Source organism: Saccopteryx leptura, chromosome 1 (assembly GCF_036850995.1).
Source record: "Saccopteryx leptura isolate mSacLep1 chromosome 1, mSacLep1_pri_phased_curated, whole genome shotgun sequence".
NCBI lineage: Eukaryota > Metazoa > Chordata > Mammalia > Chiroptera > Emballonuridae > Saccopteryx > Saccopteryx leptura.
Genome location: NC_089503.1, coordinates 229,638,347 through 229,665,961, shown reverse-complemented (window position 1 = coordinate 229,665,961; position 27,615 = coordinate 229,638,347). Strand labels below are relative to the sequence as shown.

The window sequence follows — 27,615 nt, the reverse complement described above, 5'->3', positions numbered from 1 at the left end:
TTCAATATTATTTAAGGTAATTTGTTTTTAAGTGTATGTAGACGTACACTGGAAAGGACCAGAAGGATAATCTTAGGGGCTAAAATTTGAAGCATTAGGTAATTTTTTATCTGCATTATTTTTTATTTTTTACAGTTTCATTATCATACTATCTCATTTTTGCTACCAGTAATTTTGAAAAGTGACAAGTTTATGTGAAAGCAAGACATATATTTGTATGAGGAACATATGATAAAACATAAATTAGAGATTAATATAACCAAGACCACTTTTAAGAATGTGTTAAGTAAGGTTAGTTTTATTTATAAACAGTTTATTTAATCCCTCTTCATGTGACAATTGTTTAAAATAGTATTTATATTGTAAACTTTTTTGTACTTTCATATACATATATGATACTTATGTGTAGAGAGTAACTACAAAAAGAAAGTTCTCTGTAAAATTGTTGATAAATGGGGCAAGATGAGCTCAGCCAATTAGCTAATGAATCATGAGTTATTTAGGGAAGGACCTAAGTACTTTTCAGTAGGAAACTTAATCGTATATCTTATTTAGTGTGTCATATCATTAAAAATTACTTCTTTAGTAAATAGAGGTTCTCTCTACCAATAGACATATACACACACATGTGCACACATGCACACACACACAACTCTACTGATTTTAAATCCAAGAATCTTCAACAACATCTATGGAAAAAAATTTAATAAAATAAATGGTTAAAAAAATTAGTATAATGAAATTAAAGCTTTAGGAGTGCTTTTTATGTCATTTTTTTCATTGAAATTGTTCATTCCTTACTGATATGTTTACTATATTTAAATAACTCTCTGAATAAATATTCTATACCCACATTTGAATAAACTATATAGATAAAATTCTAACATCATTAAAATTGCTGGCAGATCTAAGAATATGTTTATATGAATAAAAGATTAAAAAAATTGAAGTATTTATGTGATAAGTAATAATATCATATAAATTTGGCTTCTTGTTTAGTTAGTTACAGATACTAAAACCCCATGTAAAATATGATTTATATAAAGTGCATTTCTATAGTAAATACTTTAGGCCATTTTTCTGTAAATAACCAATAAGAGTCATGTTTTCTAAGTCTAAAGCTTGAATTGTTCTTTGTTTTGATGAGTGTATTCTAAAGCACAGTTAGTGCATCTAAAGCTTTTGGAGTGGAAAATTCTAAGGGGAGGAAGACTCGGGTATCCACAGTGTACCAGATTTTGAAGATTGCTCTGATAATTTGAGGCGTGTACAAAGATTTGGTATGTAGAGTCTGTTCTCAACTTGTATTCCATTCAAGGTGATGATGTACTCTTTACAAAAATTCACTGATGCATTCTGAGACTTACACATTCCTCAAACATCCCTGGAAAACTATAACTTTAAATGTTATCTTCTGTCTGGGACACTTACAGGAAAAATGTATGAGTGAGAACGTGTGAGTCTGGTGTGTCTGTGCATGGTGGTGGAGCTTGGATGACAGGATGCTTACTGAAAATGGCCTTTTAAAATTTCAAATTGGGGAATTAAAATGAAAGGTTTGGAAATTATTTATCTATCTATTTATCTTCTCATCTATTTATTGTTTGTCTATATATATGTATGTCTGTCTGCTTATCTATCTATGAATGATATCTCAAAGCCATGTGTATATATTTGGGAAATAATTCAAATCTAATAAATCAAAGATTATCAACAGAATAATCTCTGTAACATATGATCTGGCTGAAATATACACAATTTCTTTAGATTCTCTGAGTGTGGTTAGCTAACTCAACTTTAGCCAACAAGTTAGAAATGCCTTCCACTAGCCAATCTATGGTTCATGATAATTGTGACCATCTTTTGGTCTTATTTGAGAGTGTTATTTAGAAAGAACACTGTCTCATTGGGGGTGATAAATTCCACAGGAAAGTCAAAGGTCAGAAGTATTGGATGGTTTTCATAATCCATTTTAGTAATATGGTCTGTGTTGTGGTTAAATATTGGATTTTTATTCAGTGGTTTTTCAATTGAGGACTCACAAACTTGGGAGCATCTAAGATAAATGTCTATTTGCACTTTGATCCCTTAATATCAAATAACGTATCAACGTTCACTCCATGACATAAGCCTTGTTCTATAGGGCCCATTTTAGAGTTAAATATTTGAGCAATCTGATGTTTTATCAGTTGACCATTATATCTGATTTTTAAAATATCCTTTTGAAGATATATGTTTTATAAAAAAAAAAAGTTCTATAAACACTCTGTACTTAATTTTTATTTCCAGGTTGGTGAGACCAGATGCAAAAAAGTTTGTACTTCTAAGTCTGACCTGAGATCTAATGACTTCAGTATTGTTGGAAGCTTACCAAGAGATTTTGAATTATCCAATTATGACTGCTATGGAAAACCTATTGAAGTCAACAACGGACTAGGGAAATCTCAGGCAAAGAACAACAAGAAGCCTCCTCCTGCCAAACCCGTTATTCCAACAGCAGCAAAGAGAATTGATCTTTATGCAAGAGCATTGTTTCCTTTCTGCTTCTTGTTCTTCAATGTTATATATTGGTCTATATATTTATGATAAATCTTTTCCATTGGTAGAAAATAAAATCTCATTTCATTGTCACCAGCATTATTCATAAATGCCAATCTGTGAAAAATTTTGCATTTTCATAGCAATATATTGCATTTTGGATGCCATTTGATTGTAAAAAAGAAATGTAGCACCTTAATTTGAATGGCAGCATGGTCTTGTTATATCTGTGCTCCAATAATGATGCATATATGTATAGCAAACATATTGCTTTAGGAATAAATGAAGGATAAGCATACTACATAAAATAAAATTCAAACAATCCTCTTCAGTTAGCGTAAATTGCAAATACTTCAGATAATTCTAATAATAAAATGACATGCACGCTGAATCTTGTTATGATCACCATTATCACGTATGTAGTACTTCAAAATTCCTTCCTTGTGACTTTCAGAGAAAGCCATCTTATTCTTGTATAATTTTAGATGGTATTATCACAGATTAAGCAAAATTATATTACATATTGTTTAAACTTTGTAACTAGAGATATATCAGCTATACTTATGTGGGCTCTGTGGAGAAATAAAGTTCAAAAATTTAATAATTTGTAAAAATAAGCTCATTTTAAAGTGTGCTTGTGTTGTTAAAATGCCAGATAATAAAACTCAGTAATCATTTTTGAAGAAAAGAGAAATCGGAATTTCTGTGAATTCATACTGAATTCTTGCTTCTGATAAAATAAAAATAAATGATAGATACATTAATTAAATATTTCTGATAAAAGAAAGTATATTTAATCCACATAAAAACCTAAATATGTTATTATGGAATCATTTTGCTGATACAGAGTATTCAGAATTGTTGTGCCTTACAAAGAGTGATTTATATTTTAAATCAGAATACAGTAAAAGAAAGATATATGACTTCACATCATTTTTAAAGAAATCAAGAGGAACCTACTCTATTACTAGAAGTAACTTGAATTTGTTGGGGAAGGGCCCATAATTATTTAAGAATTTTAATTTCTTTGTTTTACTAAAATGCTCACATATTTTTAAGTAAAATTAAGTTTTTTTCTGACTTTATTTAGTTTTTGCATTTATTTAAATGTTTTTGGATTTGTTACAAAATATTTAAAGATTAAGTAAATATCCTTGTTTATGTTAGGTCTAACTTCTTTTTTGTATTTTTTTCTTGCCAAAAGTCTTGACTACTTAGGTTTTACTATCTTTTATATCATTCCAATCTGAAAATAGGTACTCTTTGGTCTCTAAAACTCCCATTTCCTAATAACATAGGAAGAGTACCTTTCTATTTCTCTGTAGCTGAAATTAGAACTATCAGTAATTTACATAACTAACACAGACCAAATAAACATATTTACATTATTTGGAGGTTTTTATTTTAGCTGAGAGTTTGTATGGTCAATTCAGTAATAAAATGCTTAAATGTTGTTCATGCACATTGTGATATATAATTAAATGCTTTATTGAAGACTTTAATTTTTAAATGATGGCATATAGTTGTTCATAATATTTTTCTTACAATTCTTTGTATTTTTTGGTGTCAATTTTTACTTTTCCTCTTTCATTTCTGATTTTATTTATTTGGGTCCTCTCTCTTTGTTTCTTGATGAGTCTGGTTAAAGGTTTGCCAGCCTTGCCTGACCTGTGGTGGCACAGTGGATAAAGCGTCGACCTGGAACACTGAAGTTGCTGGTTCAAAACCCTGGGCTTGCCCTGTCAAGGCACATATGGGAGTTGAAGCTTCCTGCTCCTCCCCCCTTCTCTCTCTCTCTCTCTCTCTCTCTCTCTCTCTCTCTCTCCTCTAAAATGAATAAATAAAAATAATTTAAAAAAAAAAAAAAAAAAAAAAAAAAAAAAGGTTTGCCAGCCTTATAAATACTTTCAAAAAACCAGCTCTTGGTTTCATTGATCTTTTGTTCTGTTTTCTGTAGACTCTATTTCATTTAATTCTGCTCTGATCTTTATTATTTTCTTCCTCCAACCCACTTTGGGTTTTGTTTGTTATTCCTTTTCTAGTTCCATTAAGTATAAAGTTAAATACTCATTTGAGATTTTTCTTGTTTCTTAAGACAGGCTTGTAATGTTATGAATTATTAGGATCGCTTCCTCTGTGTCCCATAGAGTTTGTGTTGTTGTGTTCTAATTTTCATTTGCTTCAAGGTATCTTTTGATTTCTTCTTGGATCTCATTGTTAACCCATTCACTGTTCAGTAATATGTTATTTAGACTCCATGCCTTTGCGTGTTTTTAAGTTTTTTACTGGTAATTGATTTCTAGTGCCATATCCCGATGGCCAGAGAAGCTGTTTGATATGATTTCAGTCTTCTGAAATTTATCGAGACTTGTTTTGTGTCCTAACATGTGGTCTATCCTAGTATGTACATTCTGGTGCTTAGGGGTGAAATGATCTAAAGATATCAGTTAAATTCATCTGATCTAGTGTGTCATTTAAGGCTGTTGTTTCCTTGCTGATTTTCTGTGGGAAGATCTATCCATTGATGTCAGTAGGGTGTTAAAATTCCCTATTATAACTGCATTTCTGTTGATGCTCCCTTTATGTCCATCAAGATTTGTTTTTATATATTTAGGTGTTTCTATGTTGAGTGCATAAATGTTTACAGTGGTTATATAATCTCATTGAATTGCTCCCTTTATCATTATATTGTCTCCTTTGTCTCTTACTATAGCCTTTGTTTTAAAATCCATTTTGTCAAATATACTTATTGCTACCTCAGCTTTTATTCATTTCCTTTCACATGAAGTACCATTTTTCATCCCTTTACTTTTAGTCTATATTTTTCATTCTGAGGTGAGTCTCTTGTAGACAGTTTTATATGTGGTTCTTGTTTTCTTATTCATTCAGCGACCCTATGTCTTTTGATTGGAGCATTTAAAATGACTTGATAGTTACTTATTGCCATTCTATTCTTTTAACTATGTACCACCTTTTCTTTTTCTTCTTTGTCTTCTTTCCCTTCCTCCTCTTCTTCTTCTTCTTCTTCTTCTTCTTCTTCTTCTTCTTCTTCTTCTTCTTCTTCTTCTTCTTCTTCTTCTTCTTCTTCTTCCTCTTCTTCTTCTTCTTCTTCCTCCTCCTCCTCCTCCTCTTATTCTTCATCATCATCATCTTCCTCACCATTATTAAAGAAGACCCTTTAACATTTCTTATTATACTGGTTTGATAGCAATAAACTCCTTTAGCTTTTTCTCATCTAGGAAGATCTTTATTTCTCTTTTAATTTTAAATTGGCCTTGCAATAGTCAATAATTGGAAGCAACCCAAGTGTCCATAAACAGATGAGTGGATAAAAAGCTATGGTATGTTTACACAATGGAACACTATTCAGCAGTAAAAAATGTTACCTTTTGTGACAGCACAGATGTACCTGGAGAGTACTATGCTATGTGAAATAAGGCAGTCAGAGAAAGACAAATACCATATGATTTTAGTTATATGTGAAATCATATGAACAAAGTAAACAAACGAAATAGAAATAGATTCAGATATAGAGAAAAGATTGATACCTGTCAGAGGGGAGGAAAGTTGAGAAGTTAGATGGAAAATACAAAAGGATTAAGCAAAGAAAAAAGCTCATAGACACAGACAACAGTAGTACGATTAAGGGGAGGGTGGGCAGTTAGAAGAGAGTACAAATGGGATAAATGGTGATGGGAGACTTGATTAGGGTGGTGAACACACAAGACAATATACAGATGATGTGTTATAAAATTGTACACCTGAAATATATATAATTTCATTAAGCAATACTACCCCAATAAATTTAATGAAAATTAAAATATTCTCACTGATTGCTTACTAATTTTTTTTAAAAATGGGATGTAATCTACTACTATATAATTTTTTCAGGACCTTATAGTTATAAAACTTAGCCATTTGAATAGTTTTGGGTGGTTTATATTTTTGGTTTTTTGGTTTTTCAGTAAGAGAGGAAGAGGGAGAGGGATAGACATACAGGAAGGGAGAGAGATGAGAAGCACCTGCTTATAGTGGCAGCACCTTAGTTGTTCATTGATGGTGTTCTTATAGGTGCCTTGACTGGGGGACTTCAGCCAAAGCAATGACCCCTTGCTCAAGCCAGCAACCTTGGGCTCAAGCCAGCAACCTTGAGCTTCAAACCAGTGACCACTGAGTTCAAGCCAGTGACCATGGGGTCATGTCTTGGTCCCATGCTCAAACCAGCAACCCATGCTCAAGCTGGTGAGCCTGCACTCAAGCCAGTGACTTGGGGCCTCTGCATCCCAGGCTGGTGTCTATCCACTGTGCCACTGCCTGGTAAGGCTGACTGGTTTTAAAATACTATAAGCAACCCTATTGATGGACTACAATATCTAGTGAGGAACCAGGCAATAACATTTTAATGGAACTTCAGTAAGAAAAAAATGTTCTGAATAGGACTTAAAGTATTTAAAATTTTTATTTATAATCACATTTGCTTATAATCTTCTTTACACTTGCTAATTTCAATAACATTAGAGAGGTTGATTTACATAGAGTTTTAAGTGGGAAATGTACCAAATAAAAAACAGTTTTTACTATATAAGAATTTCTTTGTTGAATATACTGTAAATGAGTTTCTTTCTGTAACATAGCATTCTAGCCTCTAAAGACCAATTTTAATTCTAAATATAGATATAAATGGCTATCCAAGGATTAAATGTGTTATATATAACTACAAATAGAACATTAGACAATGATCACAACAAAGAAGTATAATCAATGTCTACTAACTGTTGCTTTATAATTGTTATCTCAAGGATTTGGTCACTTAGTACAGTGCAGTTCTGATTTGTGCACTTTAAACAGTATATCTTCCTAAACACCTTGCAGTATATCTATCTGAATATCACTTTGCCAAATTCAGTGTCTCCAAAACAGAAATTATCTTCTCTTTACAAAACAGTAGTTTCTCTTGTTTTCTATTTCTAATAAAGCTATTGCTATTCTGGTGACACATATTAAAGCATTTTTCCTTTCTCACACTGTATACCCTTTCAAGTACTATGCACTATAGATTATCCCTCTTACACCTCCTACCTTCTCTTTGGGTTGACACTACACCAATTCATTTTTCCATCCTTAATCAGACTACTACAGCAGTTTAAAGCCTCACTCTACTATAATTCCATTTTTGAACTAACTTTGTGATTTTTATTTTTTAATTGCACAAGTAATATGTGACATATTATGATATAATATTTTGACATATTATGAAACAAACGTATATTTAGAGTAAGCACTTAAAGTTGCTGAAGTAGCTTTCTGTCTTAAAACTTTTCTCTCTCTTCCCTAGAGGTCATTATTGTCTTGTATCCATCCACACTTTACTCTAAGCATTTACAGCCTTTCTCTAATTTAAAATACGCCCTGGTCCACAGTCTCTCTGTGAAACAGAATCCTCAAAAAGTGAGTAAAGATCATACGTTGTAAAACAAGAATGCCATTCAGATTGTAAAGAAGTAAAACTTTTTCCTTTCCCCATCAGCTGGCCAACCACTTCAGCTTTCTTTATGACCAAGACCCACTCTAAACCTTTTCTGGCTTTGGCAGCCACTGAAGATGGAGATATCCAAAGCAGAATTTCATTTGTCTTAACTTGGTGTGACCTTGTATGTTAAACTGCATGAAGTACCCAGTAGACCAGCTAGTTAGGTAAAAAGTAAAATAAAATAAAATAAACAAACCACCAGAGAAAAAGAAAAATTAACATAATGAGATTTAACAAAGAGATAATGTAATATAATGGGATTTAATATAAAGTGGATTTTACCACATGAGTAATGTGTAGTTTTATAATTTATTTTTTATTTAATATGTCTTTATGTCTTTCTGTGAAAGGACATACTGAATGTAGATAAATTTATCTTTTGCCTCTTATTATTCTATAGCATGAATGTACCTGAATTTGCTTCTTTTTAAGCAGAGTGTTTTATTGTTTTTCTTTTCTAATACAAAATAGTACTGCAACAAACATCTGTATGCACCCATATGTCTATTTCCATGAAGCAGATGCTAGAAATAGAGTTATAGAACTGAAAGATGTATGCATTTCAAGCTCTAATAGGTTCTCCCAGATTTCCCTCCAGAAAGCTGCTAACACAGATTTTCACCATTATGTGCCCAAGCTCTCACAGCCTAGTCATCACCTAACCTATTTTATGTCACCGACATATTTTTTAAAAATAAAGAAAGATGAGAAAAAACACTTTTTGAAATTGTTTCAGACTTTTGAAAAAGTAAAAAAAAATATTACAATATATTCCTGTAGACCTGCTTTCTTAGTTCAGTTGGAAGCATTGTCCCTTATGTCAAGGTTGTGGGTTTGATCCCCCATCAGGGCATATTCAGGAATCAACCAGTGAGTGCATAGATAAGTGGAACAACAAATTGATATCTCTGTCTATCTCCCTTCTACTCTCTCTGAAATTTATAAAAATAAAAAAAAATTCCTATGTTCCATTCATCCACATCCCCCAAATATTTTATTTTATCACACTTGTTTTATTTTGCTTCTCCTACTGTGTATGTGTAAAAGACTTTTTTTTCTGAAATGTTTAAAATGAAGTTGCAAATATAATGTCCCTTTATCTCTACACACTTTACTGTGTACTTCCTAAACAAAGACATTCTTTCATAACCAGAGTAGTAGTACCTGGTAGCCATAGCAAGAAATTAACATTAACAAAATATTATAATCTAGCCTTATTCCAATTTGCCAACTGCCCAACTATATACTATATATGTACATAGACATAGACACAGACATAGACATAGACATAGACACAGACATAGACATAGACATAGACATAGACACAGACATAGACATAGACATAGACATAGACATAGACATAGACATAGACACAGACACAGACACAGGCACAGGCACAGGCACAGACACAGACACAGACACAGACACAGACACAGACATAGACACAGACATAGACATAGACACAGACACAGACACAGACACAGACACAGACATACACATAGACACAGACACAGACACAGACACAGACACAGACACAGTCATAGACATAGACACAGACACAGACACAGACACAGACACAGTCATAGATATAGACACAGACACAGACACAGACACAGACACAGTCATAGATATAGACACAGACACAGACACAGACACAGACACAGACACAGACACAGACATAGACACAGACACAGACACAGACATAGACATAGACACAGACACAGACACAGACACAGACACAGACACAGACATAGACATGTATTTTGTTGTTGTTCAGGATTCAACCAGTTTTACATATTTCACTGAATTATCATGACATTAAAAGTAAATCTGTGATCATGGCATTCTGCTCAAACATTTTTTAGTACCTTGTTTTACCCAATGAACCAAATAAAAGTCCTCTAATACAAAATTATCTTTTACTAAATGTTTAGTTTATCTTTGCTGCTATTTATCACACTTCTCTGATCACATATTAAACTCCAACTAAACTTACTTTAATTTTATGTATCACATTTAACAGTAATTAGAGCTCTAAGTTCAGCCAGGTCCCTTTCCTTTCATGTAAGTGGTTAATTTTATGTTTCATTATTTCTGAAGTGGTCAACTTGTATGTCATGTCTTCAAATATTCATTTTACCCAATACATTTTTATTCAACATTGTTTTTCAGTGATCTGATTTTTATCTCTACTAAATAACAAAGTTAAAACATTTCCTATTACCTTAGTGTTCAAATTAAGTGGTCCTAAAAACAACTCAATTTATTATCATCTATATTACTGAAAGTTTCAGCTTACATAAGTAGTTGTATATAAAATTTTAAAGTAACAAACCTAAGATGAGGAATAGTCTGAAATACTTTTTATAATCTTTAACTAAAACTTTCTTGATGAATATTATTACCTTGCTTTATATCAGTAGATTTATTTCAATTATATTTTCAAATCAACTGCATACGTTTAGACAATATATCAATAGTTTATCATTCATTAACTTCTCTTTTCTTTTTATGAAGCTAGCCTTAACTTTTTAAGAGGTTAATGTATAGTTATTTGTTTTAAGTATTGGCCACATCAATGGAGTAAAAATACTTTACTGACTTTCCCGTAATTCATAATAATGGACAATATGGATGACATATTCAAGGTTTCTTATACTCAGTGTAAGTACGTACATGCATAAACTTTATATTTTATATTTTAGTACATTGTATATTCTCTCCCTCTCTCTAAATATACATAATATATATACATACTTGTTCTATATATATATATGCATACATGTTATTTTATTTTGTCTTTAAGCAGAAAGAACAATGAGAAAATGAATGAATTCCACTTCAGTTGGAACTTTTGTGCTCCAGCTAATATGTGTATTCTTACAGCCATAAGTATTTTTAAATTTACCAAATCTCACATATCACACCCAAATAATTCTTTCTAAGCTTTCCCGAAGTAGAACACTAAACAAAAAATTATAAATCAGTAACTGTTTATTGTGTATTTAATATGTAAAAGTTTTGTGTTAGCCATAAATCATAAAAAGGAATAAAACATGTTCCAGTACTAAGTAATAGTCATACAGTGAGAATGAAAGGTATGCTAAATATACAAATAACTATAGTATAAACCAGACTATAATGCATATTAGAAAGCATAAGAAAAATTAAATCACTCATTTGTCTAAAAGAAAAAGACTTGTCTTAAAGAAAAATAAGTAATACATTAATATAGTTAAATAAGGGTCATTTTACTGTAAAGCATACACTTCTGAAACTAGATGTTAACTAAAGAAAATTATATATTGTAAAAAGCAGAACTATTGCAATAGAAAATATTAAAGCACTATTTGAATTTTGTTTCCTAGTCAACATTACTGAGGAAATAAAGAGCAGTAAAGTGAATTTTCTTTAGCTGATGATGTAATGCATTTATCTAATGTTTGTTTCTTAACTAAAACTCCCATCTGATCATACTTCTATAACTTGAAACAATTTTCAGTAAATCCCAATGCAACCTGAGGCAACTGCAGTTCAATTAATATCATTCACAGTGGGTCAGCCAAAAGGAGGTAGGTAGAACTCTCCACGGTTCAGCAAGAACTTCAGTCAAACTACAGGTCCTTCTTCAAGTACCTCATCAAACAGGGATTTTACTAGTCAATTAGCATTTGTTGACACAAATGCTACCATTGTTGACACATACCAGGAACAAATTTTGTGAAATAGTAAACAAGATGAAGAGGCAAATGATTTTAGCTTTTGAGAAGTCAGCTCAGTTTATTGTATATTCCAATGGATGTTCTTTTAAGTGTCTATTAAAAGTTGGAAATGTAGCAGGAAGAAAATGGCATTGATCAATAATAAACAGTGTCTGCTTATGTTTGAGGACTTCAATCTCAGGCCGTCTAGATTATAGAAGTCTCCTTCCTCCTTAGGACACGAATTAGGCACACAATGGCAACATCATATCTGCTTGTTTCACTAACAAGTGTAAGCACCTTTTTTTAAAAAAAATATAAGTCAGAATATACAGGCTTGTCAGCTACAAAGATGATCTTTAACTTATTAGCTGAGAGAATATTATATGGAACTCATTACGAGGGAATACCTAATAAATTCTGCCTTGGACTATTATAAAGCCTCTTTCTAAACACAGCTGCACTTTTCTGGTTCATTCATTTGTATAGTCAAAAGCCCTTTCATTCAAAAATCACTCATTTCCAATGAGTCCGCTGGCATCCTAGAAGCTTTCAAATTTCTAGATGAATTAATTTAAATGTCCAAAAATACATGTGAAAATTTCTAAGTAATATATGTGGGACATGCATTAAATAAAAATAATCCAAGATACTAAAAGAAACCAAAAGCCAATATCGTACATAAACATAGAGAAAGGCAGGAAAGGATAGTAGAAAAACCCTTGGATAGGAGGAATAACAGTACCTGGGTTATAGTTCTGGGTTTGCCATTTACAACTTGCAAACTTTGTCAAAAAATCCTTTGTACAGTTACCCTATTTTTAAAGAGAGAATAAAAATAATATAAGAATTACCAATTGCAACGTATAAGTCTGTCATGGCAAGGACTTGGAAAGAGAGTCTAAGCTAAACTCCCACTTAGTAGTGTAAATCTTGAAAAATAATTTTACATCTGTGAGCCTCAAGTTCCTTATTATTACATGGATAATAACGACAACCTCATAACATTTCTGTGAGGTTTTAAATTTGTAAACTGTCCAGCAGTTTCCAGTACATATAAGTGTACAATAAATTATAATTATTATCTCATTTTACCTCTTTTTACTCCCACTGATACACTATTTATAATACTGAAAGTAGTTTTAATGACATTTAAGTGTTTCAAAATTTTTAAATTAATTTTGGGTGTTAGGCTAAACAACACACTAACATTTTGATAAGAGATGCATATTAATTACTTGTCTTTTAGGTATTTTAGCATCCATCATCATTAAGATTAATTTAGAATACAAAATAACTTAAGGATAAGGGAGAGCAATAACAGGAACTATAAGTACCATATTGAAATATGCTTCAAGTGAATAAAGCAGTCATTGGAGATCCAAAATTTTAAAATAGGTTTTGGGTAATGCAACTTATTAATGCACAAAATTCAGAATCCACACATTTAAGGGTCATATTTTATATTTATTCTATAAAATGAGAAATAAATAAATGAGAATATTTCAAAATTAACAAAAATAAGGCAAGGAAGAATTTCCTAGATATGTAAAACATGAGTTCAATCTCTAATAACTCATGCATGCTTGGTACTACTAAAAGGTCATTTATGCTCATAATGATCATCCTGGGAAACTGCATGATTTTGAAATTCTTTCCAAAACTAAGAAAATGTCAAATCATATTCAGAAGAATTGTAATGTTAATACATTTTATCATATCCTAATTCTTTTAAGATTGATAATCCAACTACTGAACAGAATGGTTATTCTCATTAATCAAAATATCCAATTAACTCAATTCTGTATAAATAATAATGTGTTTCATTCTGAACTCATACTCAAAACGAATGTGGTAAACCACTAAGTAATAAAATCATATTTAACTCTCCTTAAGGCTCTATATTTTATATCACAGCTATAATATTTATCAATATATTAAAGAAATATTTGCCAAACACTTGACACATAGCAATTATAATGCCAGTAAGGTATTAAAATAAATCTGTATTTATAAAATACATATGTATGTGAATAGGTATAGGTGAATATATATATGTATTTTCATATGTGCATGTATATATACACATACCTAAAGTATAATAAAATTAATTGTTGCTTTATTTGCAAATTAAGACATACTATATCTTTGCATTTTGAAAGTCTTGTAGGGTACCTATTTATGTATAAATGGAACAGTTTTACATTAAGTTTATATTAGGAGCTCTTTGAGAGAATGCCTATTAAAAGATCAAATAAAATAAGTGTGTGCTAATTGATATGAACCAGATGGCCCCCAGAGAAAAACTTAGTCTCAACAGATTGTTCCGTTTATTTATTTGTATGCTATTTATTGAGAAACACTCTCATTCTTGCATATATCCCAGTTTATTCTGAACCCACCTCATAAAATGCACTACACCCTCCTGCACCCCATCAGTCTATACATCAGGAACAACTCCTGTTTTCTACATGCCAAATGGTTCTGGAAAGAAACACACCCAGGCGCCTCCCTAATCATTTAGTCTAGTTCTTTTAGATCTACACATAATTCAGGCTGAATCTAATTTTGTCCACATAAGCCAAGTCATTCCTCTCCTCTAGGGGGTTCTGGCACCTGCACAATGTCTTATCTTAGTATCTATTCATGAGCCATCTTCCTTGCTCACAGCCCAAATTCCAACTCTTCTGATATGTTCTTCTTTCACTTCCATGATGCAACCCTCCCCTTATTCTCTTCTTTTTATTTATATCCTCTGTGCCCTCTGAAATTCTCCTGCCATTATAAATAAAACTCCATGCCTGAACAGGCAGTGGTGCAGTGGATAGAGCATCAGACTGGGAGGCAGAGGACCCAGGTTCGAAACCCTGAGGTTGCCAGCTTGAGCGCAAGCTCATCTGGTTTGTGCAAGGCTCACCAGCTTGAGATCAAGGTCACTGGTTTGAGCAAAGGGTCACTCAGTCTGCTGTAGCCCCTCGGTCAAGGCACATATGAGAAAGCAATCAATGAACACCTAAGTGCCATAACAAAGAATTGATGCTTTTTATCTCTCTAACCCTAACCCTAACCCTAACCCTAGCCTTCCTGTCTGTCTGTTCCTATCTTTCCCTTTCTCTGTCTCTCTCTGTCACGAAAGAAAGAAAGAAAGAAAGAAAGAAAGAAAGAAAGAAAGAAAGAAAGAAAGAAAGAAAGAAAGAAAGAAAGAAAGAAAGAAAGAAAGAAAGAAAGAAAGAAAGAAAGAAAGAAAAAAGAAGGAAGGAAGGAAGGAAGGAAGGAAGGAAGGAAGGAAGGAAGGAAGGAAGGAAGGAAGGAAGGAAGGAAACTTCACATCCTTAAGCTTTGCTACTTGACCTCTTCCCTCGTCGTACATGTACTCAGTGAGACTTATGCAGAGAGAACTGTCTCAATGAGACATCACATTGTGAAGTAGATATGAAACTGGATCTGTTTCACCGTGCACATGTTTATTTTTCCTCACCATATATGGAGTGTTGAACTGCAGTTATGTTTCTTGCTCCATAGTGAAGGAAAAACAATTTGTTTCCTCGTGTTCTTTTCTTCAACAGGAATTTCCTCGACCTCCCTCATTTGATTTCAGGCAACGATTCCCCAAAGTTAACGCTATCCCTACCTCTCCCTTCCCCTTTTCCTTGGCCATTTAAACTTGCCAGTTGGGAAAGAGTAAGATTGTACGGTCACTACCCCAGACAATAGGCCCAGCCTAGGGCCCACATTAGAATTTAAAATAGAACCCAACCGCCTGTGCCCCCACCCCGCCAACTTTCACTAGCGCAGCACGCCCGTCGCTGAAGTTATTAAAGTTGCCTTGCCAAGGTATTTTATCTCCATGAATCTTGCTTAATTGTAACTATAACACCAATAATGCTCTGAGATTATTTCTTTACCTATGTGTCCTGGTCAGTTTGAGCTGCTAAGGCAAGTTGTCAAAGACTGGGTGACTTAAACAACAGAACTTTATTTCTCACAGTTCTGGGGGCTGATAGTCTGAGATCAGGTGCCAGGATAGCCAGGTTTTTTTATGAACACCCTCATTCTGGTTTACAGAAGACTGTCTTTTTTCTGTGGCGCCCTCACATTCTGGAAAAAGACCTAGCTAGTTCTTTGGCCTCTTCTTGTAAGAGCACTAACTCCATTCATTGGAGGCTCCACCCTCATGACCTAATTACCTCTCAAAGGCCTCACTTCCAAATACAATCACATTGGGATTAGGGTTTTGACATAAATTCCGGGAGGCACAAACATGCTTACCACTACATTATGCAAAACTCTTTTCTTTTGAAACTTGACCTATATTCCTATATTATGCTTTTAAATGTGTGTGTGTGTGTGTGTGTGTGTGTGTGTGTGTGTGTTTTCCTGAAGCTGCAAACAGGGAGGCAGTCAGACAGACTCCCGCATGCGCCCAACCGGGATCCACCCGGCACGCCCACCAGGGGGCGATGCTCTGCCCATCTGGGGTGTTGCTCTTTTGCAGCCAGAGCCATTCTATCGCCTGAGGCAGAGGCCATGGAGCCATCCTCATCACCGGGGCCAACTTTGCTCCGATGGAGCCTTGGCTGCAGGAGGAGAGGAGAGAGACAGAGAGGAAGGAGAGGGGGAGGGGTGTGTGTGTGTGTGTGTGTGTGTGTGTGTGTGTGTGTGTGTGTGTGTAGGTGAGAGTAAAAAATTTCTGAATAAATGGTAAAGGAAATATAATAATTACCTATATTTCAACACTGAAAATTAAATCACTTTAATGTTCTGGCATATTTGGTTTGAATTTTATTTATTTTTATTATTTTTATCAATAAATAACATAAATATTGATACTTTGTCTTATTTTTTAGAAACTAGAACCTTAAAGATAAACTAAAAATAATCATCACATCCAATTCTTTATCTTGAGCCTCTGCAGTTATCAGAGGCAACTATGATTACCCCCAAAATTTATAATATTATAAAGAAAAATTAACAAACATTACTATTTTTAAGTTTTCATAAATAGGCCCTGGTTGTTTGGCTCAGTGGTAGAGCATCCACTGGGTGTGTGGATGTCCCAGGTTTGATTCCTGGCCAGGGCATACAGGAGAAGTGATTATCTGCTTCTCCACCCCTTTCCTTCTCACTTCTCTCTATATATCTATCTCTCTCTTCTCCTTCCCTCCTGCAGCCATGGCTCGATTGCAGTAGTTGGCCCTGGGTGCTGAGGATGGCTCCATGGCCTCCACCTCAGACACTAAAATAACTGCTATGGTCAATGGAGCAAGGTCCCCAAATGGGCAGGTTATTGCCCCCAGTGGGTTTGCTGGGTGGATTCTGGTTGGGGCACATGCAGGAGTCTGTCTCTGCCCTCCTTCTCACTAAAAAAAAAAAAAAAAAAGTTTTTAAAATAATATTTAACTGTATGCAACACTCACAGCATTAGGTTTTTTGTTAACTATTCACATAAATATCTAACTTACTCCATCATATGCATGTGTCACATTTTATTTAAGAACATGTATGCTGCCTCAAAATTTTCATTATTTCAGGCAATGCTGAAACAAACATTCTTGTGTATAGATCCTAGAACTTATGTGAGAATAATTCTAATAGTTAGCTAGAAATAGAACCACTCTGTAATTATACAAATTAATTGGTAATATAAAAATTTTCTATAGAGTAACTGCATGAATTTACACTCTGACACAAGAATGTATGAAAGAATTTATTTCCCATTCAACAAACAATATAATCAGAATGTAACACTTAGAAATTTCTCTAAAGTAAAAAGCTGAATATACTGATTGTCTCAATTTGCAACTATTGAAGTAATTATATTGTTTTTCTCCTATAAGCTATTATGTATTTACTATGTGAAAAGATTTTTTAACTTGAAATAATACCTGCATTCCTGAGGTAAATTTTTTTTGTCTGTGATATTATCTGGAACATACTTTTTTATTTAATATGGTCTTTTAAGAGTTATGTCAAATCATTATTTATAAATGAGGTTGGCCAATAATATCATTATATTCTGTTTATGCATTTAGTTACACTAGTCTCATAAAAGGGGTGGAGTATTTCCTATTGAATTTTAAACTCTGGAAGAAATGGTAAAGGCCTGGAATTAATTGTTTTTGAATTTTCTAGAACTCCCATAAAACAGATCCAGCCTTGTGCTATCTAAGAGTAAGTTGGAGGAAATTTATGATTCTGAGCTCTTTTAAAAATTCTATCATAGAATTTGAGTTTCTCTGTTAACAGGCATGTTTAACTTATTTATAATCATTGTTTTTAGTGATATACTTGGACATACTTCTACTATTTTATGTAATGTGTTCTCATCATGCTCTTTCTCTTCCTCACACTCTCTCCTCTAGCCCCTTCCTGCTCCCTGCTTCACCATCATCTTCATTCTCTCTCTCTTTCTGAAATCCCTGTAATCATCGTAAAGTCTTCACTTTAAAAATTACCTAGTATCAAGCTTTATTAATGTTGTCAGTGATACAAGTAATCACAAAACACAGAGAAGCAGAGGTTCAGGATTGCCACCAGCATTCTTTCCATGATGGAAATTGCGATGTAAGCTACAACAGGGATGACCCTTGTGGACATTATGCTATGTGAAATAAGCAGATCACAAAAAGATGAATGCTGTATGATTGCATGTATATGAGGTACTTAGAGGAGTTACAATCATAGTGACAGTGTGCAGAAGAGTGGAATAGTGATAACCAGCAGCTGGGGAAGGGAGAAACAGGAGGTTATAATTTAAAAAGTAGAGTTTCAGTTTTACAAGATGAAAAGTTATGGAGACAGATGGAGATGATAGTTGCACAGCATTATGGATGTATTTACTGTAACTGACACACATAAAAATTATTAAAAATTTTGTCATGTATGGTTCTTCACAATAAAAATATTGAAAAAAAGAATCCATTGGCTTAAAAGAAAGAAAGAAAGATGAAGCCTAGAGTAGAATCTGTTTCAATCCCAGTTAAAACTTATTTGTAGACTACTAGGACTACTGGTTGACGTCCAGTGTAATCAGACTTGCAGGTATTGATTCTTTTTTTTTTTTAATTTATTTATTCATTTTTAGAAAGAAGAGAGAGGGGGAGAGAGGGGGAGGGGAGAGAGAGAGAGGAGAGAGAGAAGGGGGGAGGAGCAGGAAGCATCAACTCCCATATGTGCCTTGACAAGGCAAGCCCAGGTTTCAAACTGGCAACCTCAGAATTTCCAGGTCGACGCTTTTATCCACTGCACCACCACAGGTCAGGCCGGTATTGATTCTCTTTCAACTGACATTAGGCAGTTCCTTGTTACAGAAACCATTTCATCAGGTACCAGAGGACAGGACATCTCTCGATACCTGATTGCATGGCCTGAATACCTGAATGCTCTCTTACTCATGAACTCACAAGCTAGCTAGATATTTAATCTATTTTTTACATTATCTTCTTAAATAGCAACAATATTTTATTGGTGGGGATGTACATAACTCAATTTATTTTTTTCTCTAAATTACCATGGAGACATATAATTGATTGCTTCATTTTATTTTATTGTTCAGTGATCTGGAGCTCACTTGCCTGATCATATAGCAAAGGTCTTTGGCTATAGCTCAAGTTTACAAATATTCAAACACCCTTTAAAGGATTTAAGCCTAATTCCTTTTTCTTTTTTCTTTTTTTAAATTAATTAATTATTTATTTATTTTTGTATTTTTCTGAAGCTGGAAACGGGGAGGCAGTCAGACAGACTCCCGCATGCACCGACCGGGATCCACCTGGCACACCCACCAGGGGGCGATGCTCTGCCCATCTGGGGCGTTACTCTGTTGCAACCAGAGCCATTCTAGCGCCTGAGGCAGAGGCCACAGAACCATCCTCAGCGCCTGGGCCATCTTTGCTCCAATGGAGCCTTGGCTGAGGGAGGGGAAGAGAGAGACAGAGAGGAAGGAGAGGGGGAGGGGTAGAGAAGCAGATGGGCGCCTCTCCTGTGTGCCCTGGCCGGGAATCGAACCCGGGACTTTCACGCACCAGGCCGACGTTCTACCACCGAGCCAACCGACCAGAGCCCTAATTCCTTTTTCTTTTAACTAAACTTCACTTAGTTCTTCCCACTGTGTGGACTTGCCCTTGCTTTTGTCCATTAAAGTTTTACCACTGATGGGCACATGGCGGCTGATTAGCAAATATCAATATGGCAGTAAGATGGGGGACTTCCTTAGATTGGGAACTCCCATCAAACACCAAAAACCTTACTTTTACTCCATTGGGAGAAAGCAAGGCTCTGACTACATAGTGGTGGAGGTGAAATTATCCTCAGAGCATAAAATGTATGAGCAGTGGGGTAGCCTACTTATGTATGTGGTACATTCTAGTGAATTCCCCCACCCTTTGCTGCTCTTAAATGATCGTCTTCATTTTATGAATGAACTGGGCTGTATTGTTCTCTCTTTTCTAGAATGCCTCTCTGACATTACCAAAGTCATCACTGAAATTTCTGGTCTGAGGTTGATCTAGACCAGGGGTCTCAAACTCACGGCCCGCGGGCCACATGGGCCCGCCCACCAATTTTGTGTGGCCCGCAGACTGGCCCGCAGATTAATCCACGAAGTTTGATTAGTCTGCGGGCTGCACAAAATTGGTGGGCGGGCCGCACGGCCGCGAGTTTGAGACCCCTGAGACCTTCTGTGGTAGGTGATGTTTTGGTTAACATCCAATAATAAGCCAACAATGTCCTTCCAAGTGGGCTACAGTGAGCAGCTCTGTTAGGCAGGTTCCAGATCCAAAACAAGAGAGGTCTTAGCTGAAGAGTCTTATTCAAATTTTGCAAAAGGGTCTAGTCTGTGTATATTCTGGTTGTAGAAACCGCTAATGTAATTCGAGCAGTTAGGTTCTAAGGGCCCAGTGGCAGTGCCAGTGACACCATTCTCTTTAACTATATTAATATTTATTTCTTCTCAGGGCCCACTCAAATTCAGATTTTCTTCTAGTGACTTTGAGACTCAAAGCCAATAGGTGTTCTGGATAAGGAGGATGATTTTGACTTTACATATCAGGTAAACTGAGTGAATCAGAGGAGTCACCATATTTAATCTTTAATAATCTACTGTTTACCTTTAATTCCTGCTTAATATACTGGGTAGATAGGATTATTTAAAAGGGAACTTGGGAGAATTAAAACTCTCACTTCAATCAGTCCTTAATCAGAGTACCAATAACTTACTGCCCTTCCAGATTTTTATTTTGCTTACTGTTTAATGCTGAGGAGAGTTCAGGCAGCTCCAACGTTCCTGTTTACTGTGGCCAATTTAAATTGAGCCAAAGGCAAACGTAATTTATATCCCTCGTGACAAGCATCCCCATGTCTTATTTACACAGACTATCTATCCCAGTTATGGATGCAAGATAAAGTCCAGGAGGCCACAAAATAATCTGTCTAAGCTACAATTTCCAGTTAGTGGCTCTGCTCCTACATCTTGATTTTCTTCACTCAGTATCTTCATACCATCCCAGTTTTAACTGTTGGCTTTGAGAGCACTGTTCATTTCCTCCACAGTGCCAGCCCTAGTCCTCACATAGAGAAATATGCTCTCACCCTGTGCAGAAAAGCCTCAGCAGATGCTCTGACATCTTAGTTCAGAGGCTTTGCTCTCTCGCTAACCTGTCTCCCATTGTCCTCTATTGATCTCCTGGTCACTCCCTGTTATTGAAGAATTTGATGTGGTAGAGAAGATTCTATTATTTAACTTCCCAGATACCCTCATATCTTTTTAATCAGTTCCTGGGGCCCATCCTTCCACTTTGACATGATTTTGTGCAGAAAGATCATGTCTGAAACTTCTTCAGAATATAACGGCTCTTGAACACTGGAGTGGCCTGGACTTCACATCTCCTACTCGGGACAGCCGGAGGTCAGTGACTGACTGACTGGGTGAACAGAACTCCAGACCCCTCAATAGAGAAAACTGATGTGTTTGAACTCCCCAGCATCTCAGATTGAATCTGAGACTTCACCTGAAGTTGTACCTTCTTGGACTTAGTCTCTTTCTCTCTCTGGCTTCCCTCATTCCCTTACGAATAGTTTCTCCTGGGGTCCTTTCAGAAACCACTGGCATTTGAATCCTTCATTTAGGTTCAGTTTCTAGAAAATGTGACTATGCTTTTCTAACTAATAATATCCACCTCTTGTCATCCTTCTGGGTAACTTTTATGTCTTAGAAGAGACAGTTATTACCTTCACTGCAAGTATCATGGTATCATTCCTGCTGCTCAGATGTGGCTTCAGCATTCTCATGCTTCAGAAAACTGCAGGTAAGCCTTACATGTTTTAACTTTTTAACCTCAATATAAAAAATAACAATAAATAATAGAGACCTGTCCCTTTAAACACTCACTGTCCCCCTATCTAGAGAAACATTTATGTAAATCAGTTAAAATCCGTGCTGTATTCTCTGCTGCATACTCTGCTTATAAGTGTACCCTGATATTTTCTTTTCCTTTTTCATCAAGGAGTTTTAAAGGAATTCTGCAGTTACAAGGTCAGTGAAAAAGAGCATGCTATTTCTCTGTATGGCTAGTCATTGGGATGTCTTGGAATAACCATCAGTTTCTTTGGAATGTACCTCTCACTTTGTGAATTGCATGAGCTCTTAAATTGAGGTTGGAAGTAAGTTTGTTGAGAGATGTGGTTCTTCCTTCTTCTTCAGATAACCACTTTATTAGCTTCTCTGATGACTTACTTGCACAGACAATATTTAAACATTTTATTATTGAATTGATTGACCATACAAACTTTCAGCTGAAACAAAGCTCTCCAAATAATGTAAATATATTTATGTCACCTATGTTTATGTTATGTGAATTACTGTTTAATTTTTCTTTTTTACTTATCATGATCTGTAACTTTTTTGAAAGCTTGTGTATAACTTGTTATTATCATTAGTCTTCCTAATTCTAAGAAAATATTAAATAAAAATTTGGTAAGAACTAGGACTACCTCTGACCTGTTTGCCATTGTATTTCCAAAAGTCCATTGTCTGGCACAGAGAAGTAACTCAATAGATAATTGGTTAGTAAGTTAGTGACAAATGAAACAGTAGGAACAAGCACGTCTGAGAGCTGGTTTGAGTGATAGATTGCAAAATTAATTCAGAAATTGAGAGTCCCAATTTTGAGGTGAGTTTTGCTCTGATTTTATTTACATTATAGAATAGTGGATCCCATAAGAGTTTAGAAGTTTGACAAAATGTGATGTTTACATCCTTGATTTATCACTTACTAGTTTAGGGTTACTTAAATTTCAGGACTCAGTTTGTATCTTTATAAAATAACATATCTAATAGTGCTAAAATGAAAATAAAATGAGCTAAAATATTTAAACATCTAGTATTTGGCTATCTGGCACATTACTCAATAAGGACACTATTTCAAAACTTTCAACATATATGTTTTCATTTTTATATATGATATGAGAAGGATAGATGGAGCAAATTTATATTACTCCTACAAATAATTATACTGATGCTTTTAAAATCCAACAATGTTTTAACATTATTTTGTAACTTGCCAAAGGAATATCAGTAACAAGTCTTGATTATTAGCCTTGAAATTGTTTAGTGGAATGATGGGCTGGATGATCTCCAGTCTTTCTTTCTTTCTTTTTTCTTTTCTTTTTTTTGTGTAGGAGATTGAACAGGGAGATCTTCAGTCTTTCACATCTCATTTTAGAACCAAGATATTGTTATTCAGGTAAATAATTTTGTGACTATCAAAATTCTTTGAAATAGATACACCAAATATACCAACTAGGAAATGAAAATAGCATTTAGAAAAGGCCCATGGTTGTGTGATTATCTTTTTATTATTATTATTCATTTTAGAGAGGTGGGGAGGCAGAGAGAGAGAAGGGGGGGATGAGCAGGAAGCATCAACTCCCATATGTGCCTTGACCAGGCAAGCCCAGGGTTTCGAACCAGTGACCTCAGCATTCCAGGTCAATGCTTTATCTATTGTGCCACCACAGGCCAGGCATATGTGCAGTTCCTTTAGATTTACATTCTCTTGCTAATTTGTGGAGAAACTTGAGTTGTATAAATTTCATCCTAGTTAACCTTAGCCTTCTCCTGCCTTGTCTTTACCATAACTGGAAAGCAGGTAGTCTAACTGGCATCTGAGTATGTCTGCATTTGCAGAAAATGTTACTGAAGAATGTCAGGTACGTTTGTGCTATGGCTACTTTGTTCTTACCTATCTGCTCTCCCATTAACTCTAAAAGCTGCTTTGAAGCCAGGTATGCTAAAGGTATCCCTTATCTGAGTCTGTAATTGTTTTTATCCTAATATAATCAATTCTGTTTTCATCTTATTTTGTTTCTACATGAAAGGGGATTTTAATATTGGCCACAAGCATTTTAGCTCAGTAATATTTTTTTTCATTCTTATTTGAAATTTGAAGATAAAAATTATTGTAATATTTGGAAATATGATAACCAAAAGAAAACATTGATGATTGTAGCATTGACCAAGGTATAATGAAAAACAGAGGGTCTGGTTTCCACTCATGATTTTAAGGAAGGTGTAAGGAAGATCAACAGTATCCTTATTTTGCTAAATTAAATTAAATATGATTCTAGGACCTCACTTAACCAGAGTGATGATCAATTCAATTTCGTCATATCCTGAGGGATCCTTCCCTTTCTTAGGGTCACATGATAATGCCTGGAAAATAGGTGAAAAAGCTAGACATAGTCTCCAGTGCATCGAATGATTTTCTGAGGCTTGTCGTTGTCATACGTGAGCCACCCTACCTTTCCATGCAAGCATGAAGTTGGCATTCTTTACCCAAACACTAAGACTAGGGTTCTTAGGATTCACCATCTCTCTGTTGGTACATGCCACTCATTCTCTCTTCTATCAGCTCTTAAATCCTTTCATATTTTTTCATGTTTTGTGAAGAATTTCCTTCTCTACAACTTGCATAAAAAATAATCAAAATTAAAGTAAAGAAAACACCTATTGCTAGCCTTTCCCTTAAAGAGCTTGTCTAGAAGTTTAGGCCTTTCAGCCTTACATGTTCTACTAACTTCAGAAACACCCTTCAATTTATGACAATTTAATACAAAGCCCTTTACACATGACCCTGGGATGAGAGCATCTTTCTGCCTCTCGGCCTCAAAGTTCAGCAAAACATTTCAAAAGGGGTTAAAGCAAGAAAGAAAATAGTTCTCATTCTTTAAGATTCTTTCAGAACAGGGGGAACAAGACATCAATTATTTATCTCTATAAATTATCTTGCCACTAATGGTACCAGGACTGCTTGACATTAAGACACGCTCTGTAATGCATTTCAATGGAAAGGAATGTTAATGGCCCCTCTGAATTAGGCTTTCGTGTATAATCTGACAGAAGTATTTTTCTAAAATTAATAATAAATTTTAAGATTGTGCAAATTTATAACTAACTTTCAAAACATCGGGTGGTTGCTAAGATTTATTTGAGGTTTCTTTTTTCTTCAGTAAGTAACTTTGATCCTTAGGTGAACATACTTTAATAAAATGTAGCCTAACTAGAAGTTTTGCTTTAATGTGGCCATCTGAAAAACATTTGGGGTTGCAAATTTAATGCATTCATCCATACCTGACATAAAGTGGCAAAAAAAATCTGTCCTTGATTGTGTACCAGTTTGACACTACTGCTATTTTAATGATGAGGTGGAATGAAGCAAGCAAGGAAATGTCAACAACAGCAACAACAAAACTGAATGACAAAAATTAAAATTTGTCTTTTTTTGTTATGATGTAATAAAATGTTGTTTATTTTAGTTTTCTCAGTGAGCTATCCAGCCATGATATATTTTTGCACAGTCACATAAAAAATAATTTAAAAAAACCTAATTAATATTTTCAAAAGGAGAGTGCTAAACAAGAATGTTTGTGGGCTAAAAATTCTTTTATGTAACTCATTATCAGTATCAGACACAAAAAATATTTATGATGTTACAAAACTGCTGAAAACAGAGGGGTTCTTCAGTGCAGGTCAGAGTTTATTTGGTCCTCAAACTACTTTCATGGCCTTGCAATTTTCTCCAGTGGTATATGTAGTGGCAAATGATATTATACCAAGTGAGTTTGCAGTGTTACCAGACAAGGTTCAGGGAATAGCCTTTGAAATGAGTAGAATGCTGTAGTCATAGCAAATTAATTTAAAGGTTTCCAGATTAGAGTAAGTATATTTCTGTATAAAGGCATAGAACTGTTCCTTTATTACAATTAGCCTTATTTTTATCCACATCTATCTACTCTAGTGGATATGCTTATCTCTCAGCTCATCATCACTTTCTCCTTCCTCCCTACTGTTAAAAGTACCCACACATTCCATTAACTCCTGGATTTCATGGTAGGTCCCAAATCCAACAACTGCATTTCTTCTCCCCTGGACATACATATGGATTAAAGCCAGTCATGTGACCCAGCTAAGCCAATACAATAAACTTCAGAACATCTTGTTAGAATGCTGCTTTCTTTCCAACCAGAGAAAACACCAGTTGCTGCAAACACGACAAGAATTAAATTTAATCTTAGGCTAAAGTTGATCAAAAGAAAATCAAGATTATTGTGTTAAACAGATCCTTTCATAACTTTGCAATTATAGATCTATGACTCAATTCATGTATTTTGTTTTTAAAGCAAAAAAAGAAGCAATGTTTGGTAGACCTTAAATTTTGGGACAATGTGTACCACATTTGGGAATTATGTTCTAACATATTTAATAATATTAACTTATAAGGCAGCCAGTTTGACTGAAGGAAATAAATTGCAATGGCAGTTGGGAACTGAAGTGCAAGCTGACACTTGAGTCTTGACACTCAGCAGACCCAATGGAATCTGCCTGGGACAGACGGAGATGCTAGTATGGAGACAACGGCAGGCTCCAGTAAGGGAAGCACAAAACAGATGCCTAGGGCTTGAAAGTAAGACCATAATCCTTTCTTGTGTCAATTGTTCTTCATTTCAAAATTAGCTTCTGACTTTACACTGGGACCTGGTATATATATATACTAAGCTTCTGTCCACAGGATATCACATAATTCAACAACCTGCTCTTCCCATTCTAAAGAAGTACCATTATCTGATCCAGTGAACCATAAAATTGTCCATGCAGAGCAGCACCCACAATAAAATAGAAACAAGCCTTGGCCAGCTGGCTCAGTGGATAGAGTGTTGCCCAGCATGCAGAATTCACTGGTCAAGGCACACATGAGAAGTGACCATCTGCTTTTCTTCCCCTTTTGTCTTCTCCCACTCTGCAGTCCATGGCTCAATTGGTTTGAGTCAGCCTAGCTGAGGATAGCTTGTTTGATTTGACCATTGGCCCCAGATGGGGGTTGTCGGGTGGATCCTTGTGGAGGTGCATGTAGGAGTCTGTCTCTCTATCTATTCTACTCTCACTTAAAAACAAAACAGGTATGGAGGTTTCTCAAGGAATTAAAAATAGAACTATCAAATAATCCAGCAATTTTGCCTATGGCAAGATTAAATAAATAAAATCATTATCTCAAAGAGATAGCTGTACTCCCATGTTCATTGAAGCATTATTTACATTCAACCTATTGTGTTGTATGTTAGTTTGTATAGAAACAACCTAAGTTTCTGTCAATTCGTAAATGGATCATAAAATGTAGTGTGTGTGTATATATACATATGTATATATGTATGTATATACTACATATACACACACACACATATATAGTATACAGCAAAATATTATTCAGCCTCAATATGGATGAATCTGGGGAACATTATGCTAAGTGAAATAAGCTGGATGGAGAAAGACAAAAATATTGTATATATCACAGA

The 27,615-nt window shown here is 34.7% G+C and overlaps 1 protein-coding gene across 2 annotated transcripts in view; it reads left to right on the top strand.

The window, feature by feature from the left end:
* Positions 1-4,115, top strand: part of GLRB (glycine receptor beta) — a 58,028-nt gene extending 53,913 nt beyond the window's left edge. For both annotated transcript variants that reach the window (XM_066387553.1, XM_066387562.1), the window contains one exon: positions 2,290-4,115. In XM_066387553.1, coding sequence (XP_066243650.1) covers positions 2,290-2,586 — 297 coding nt within the window. In that variant the 3' untranslated portion in view covers positions 2,587-4,115. The remainder of the gene's footprint in view (positions 1-2,289) is intronic.
* Positions 4,116-27,615: the final 23,500 nt, after the last annotated feature.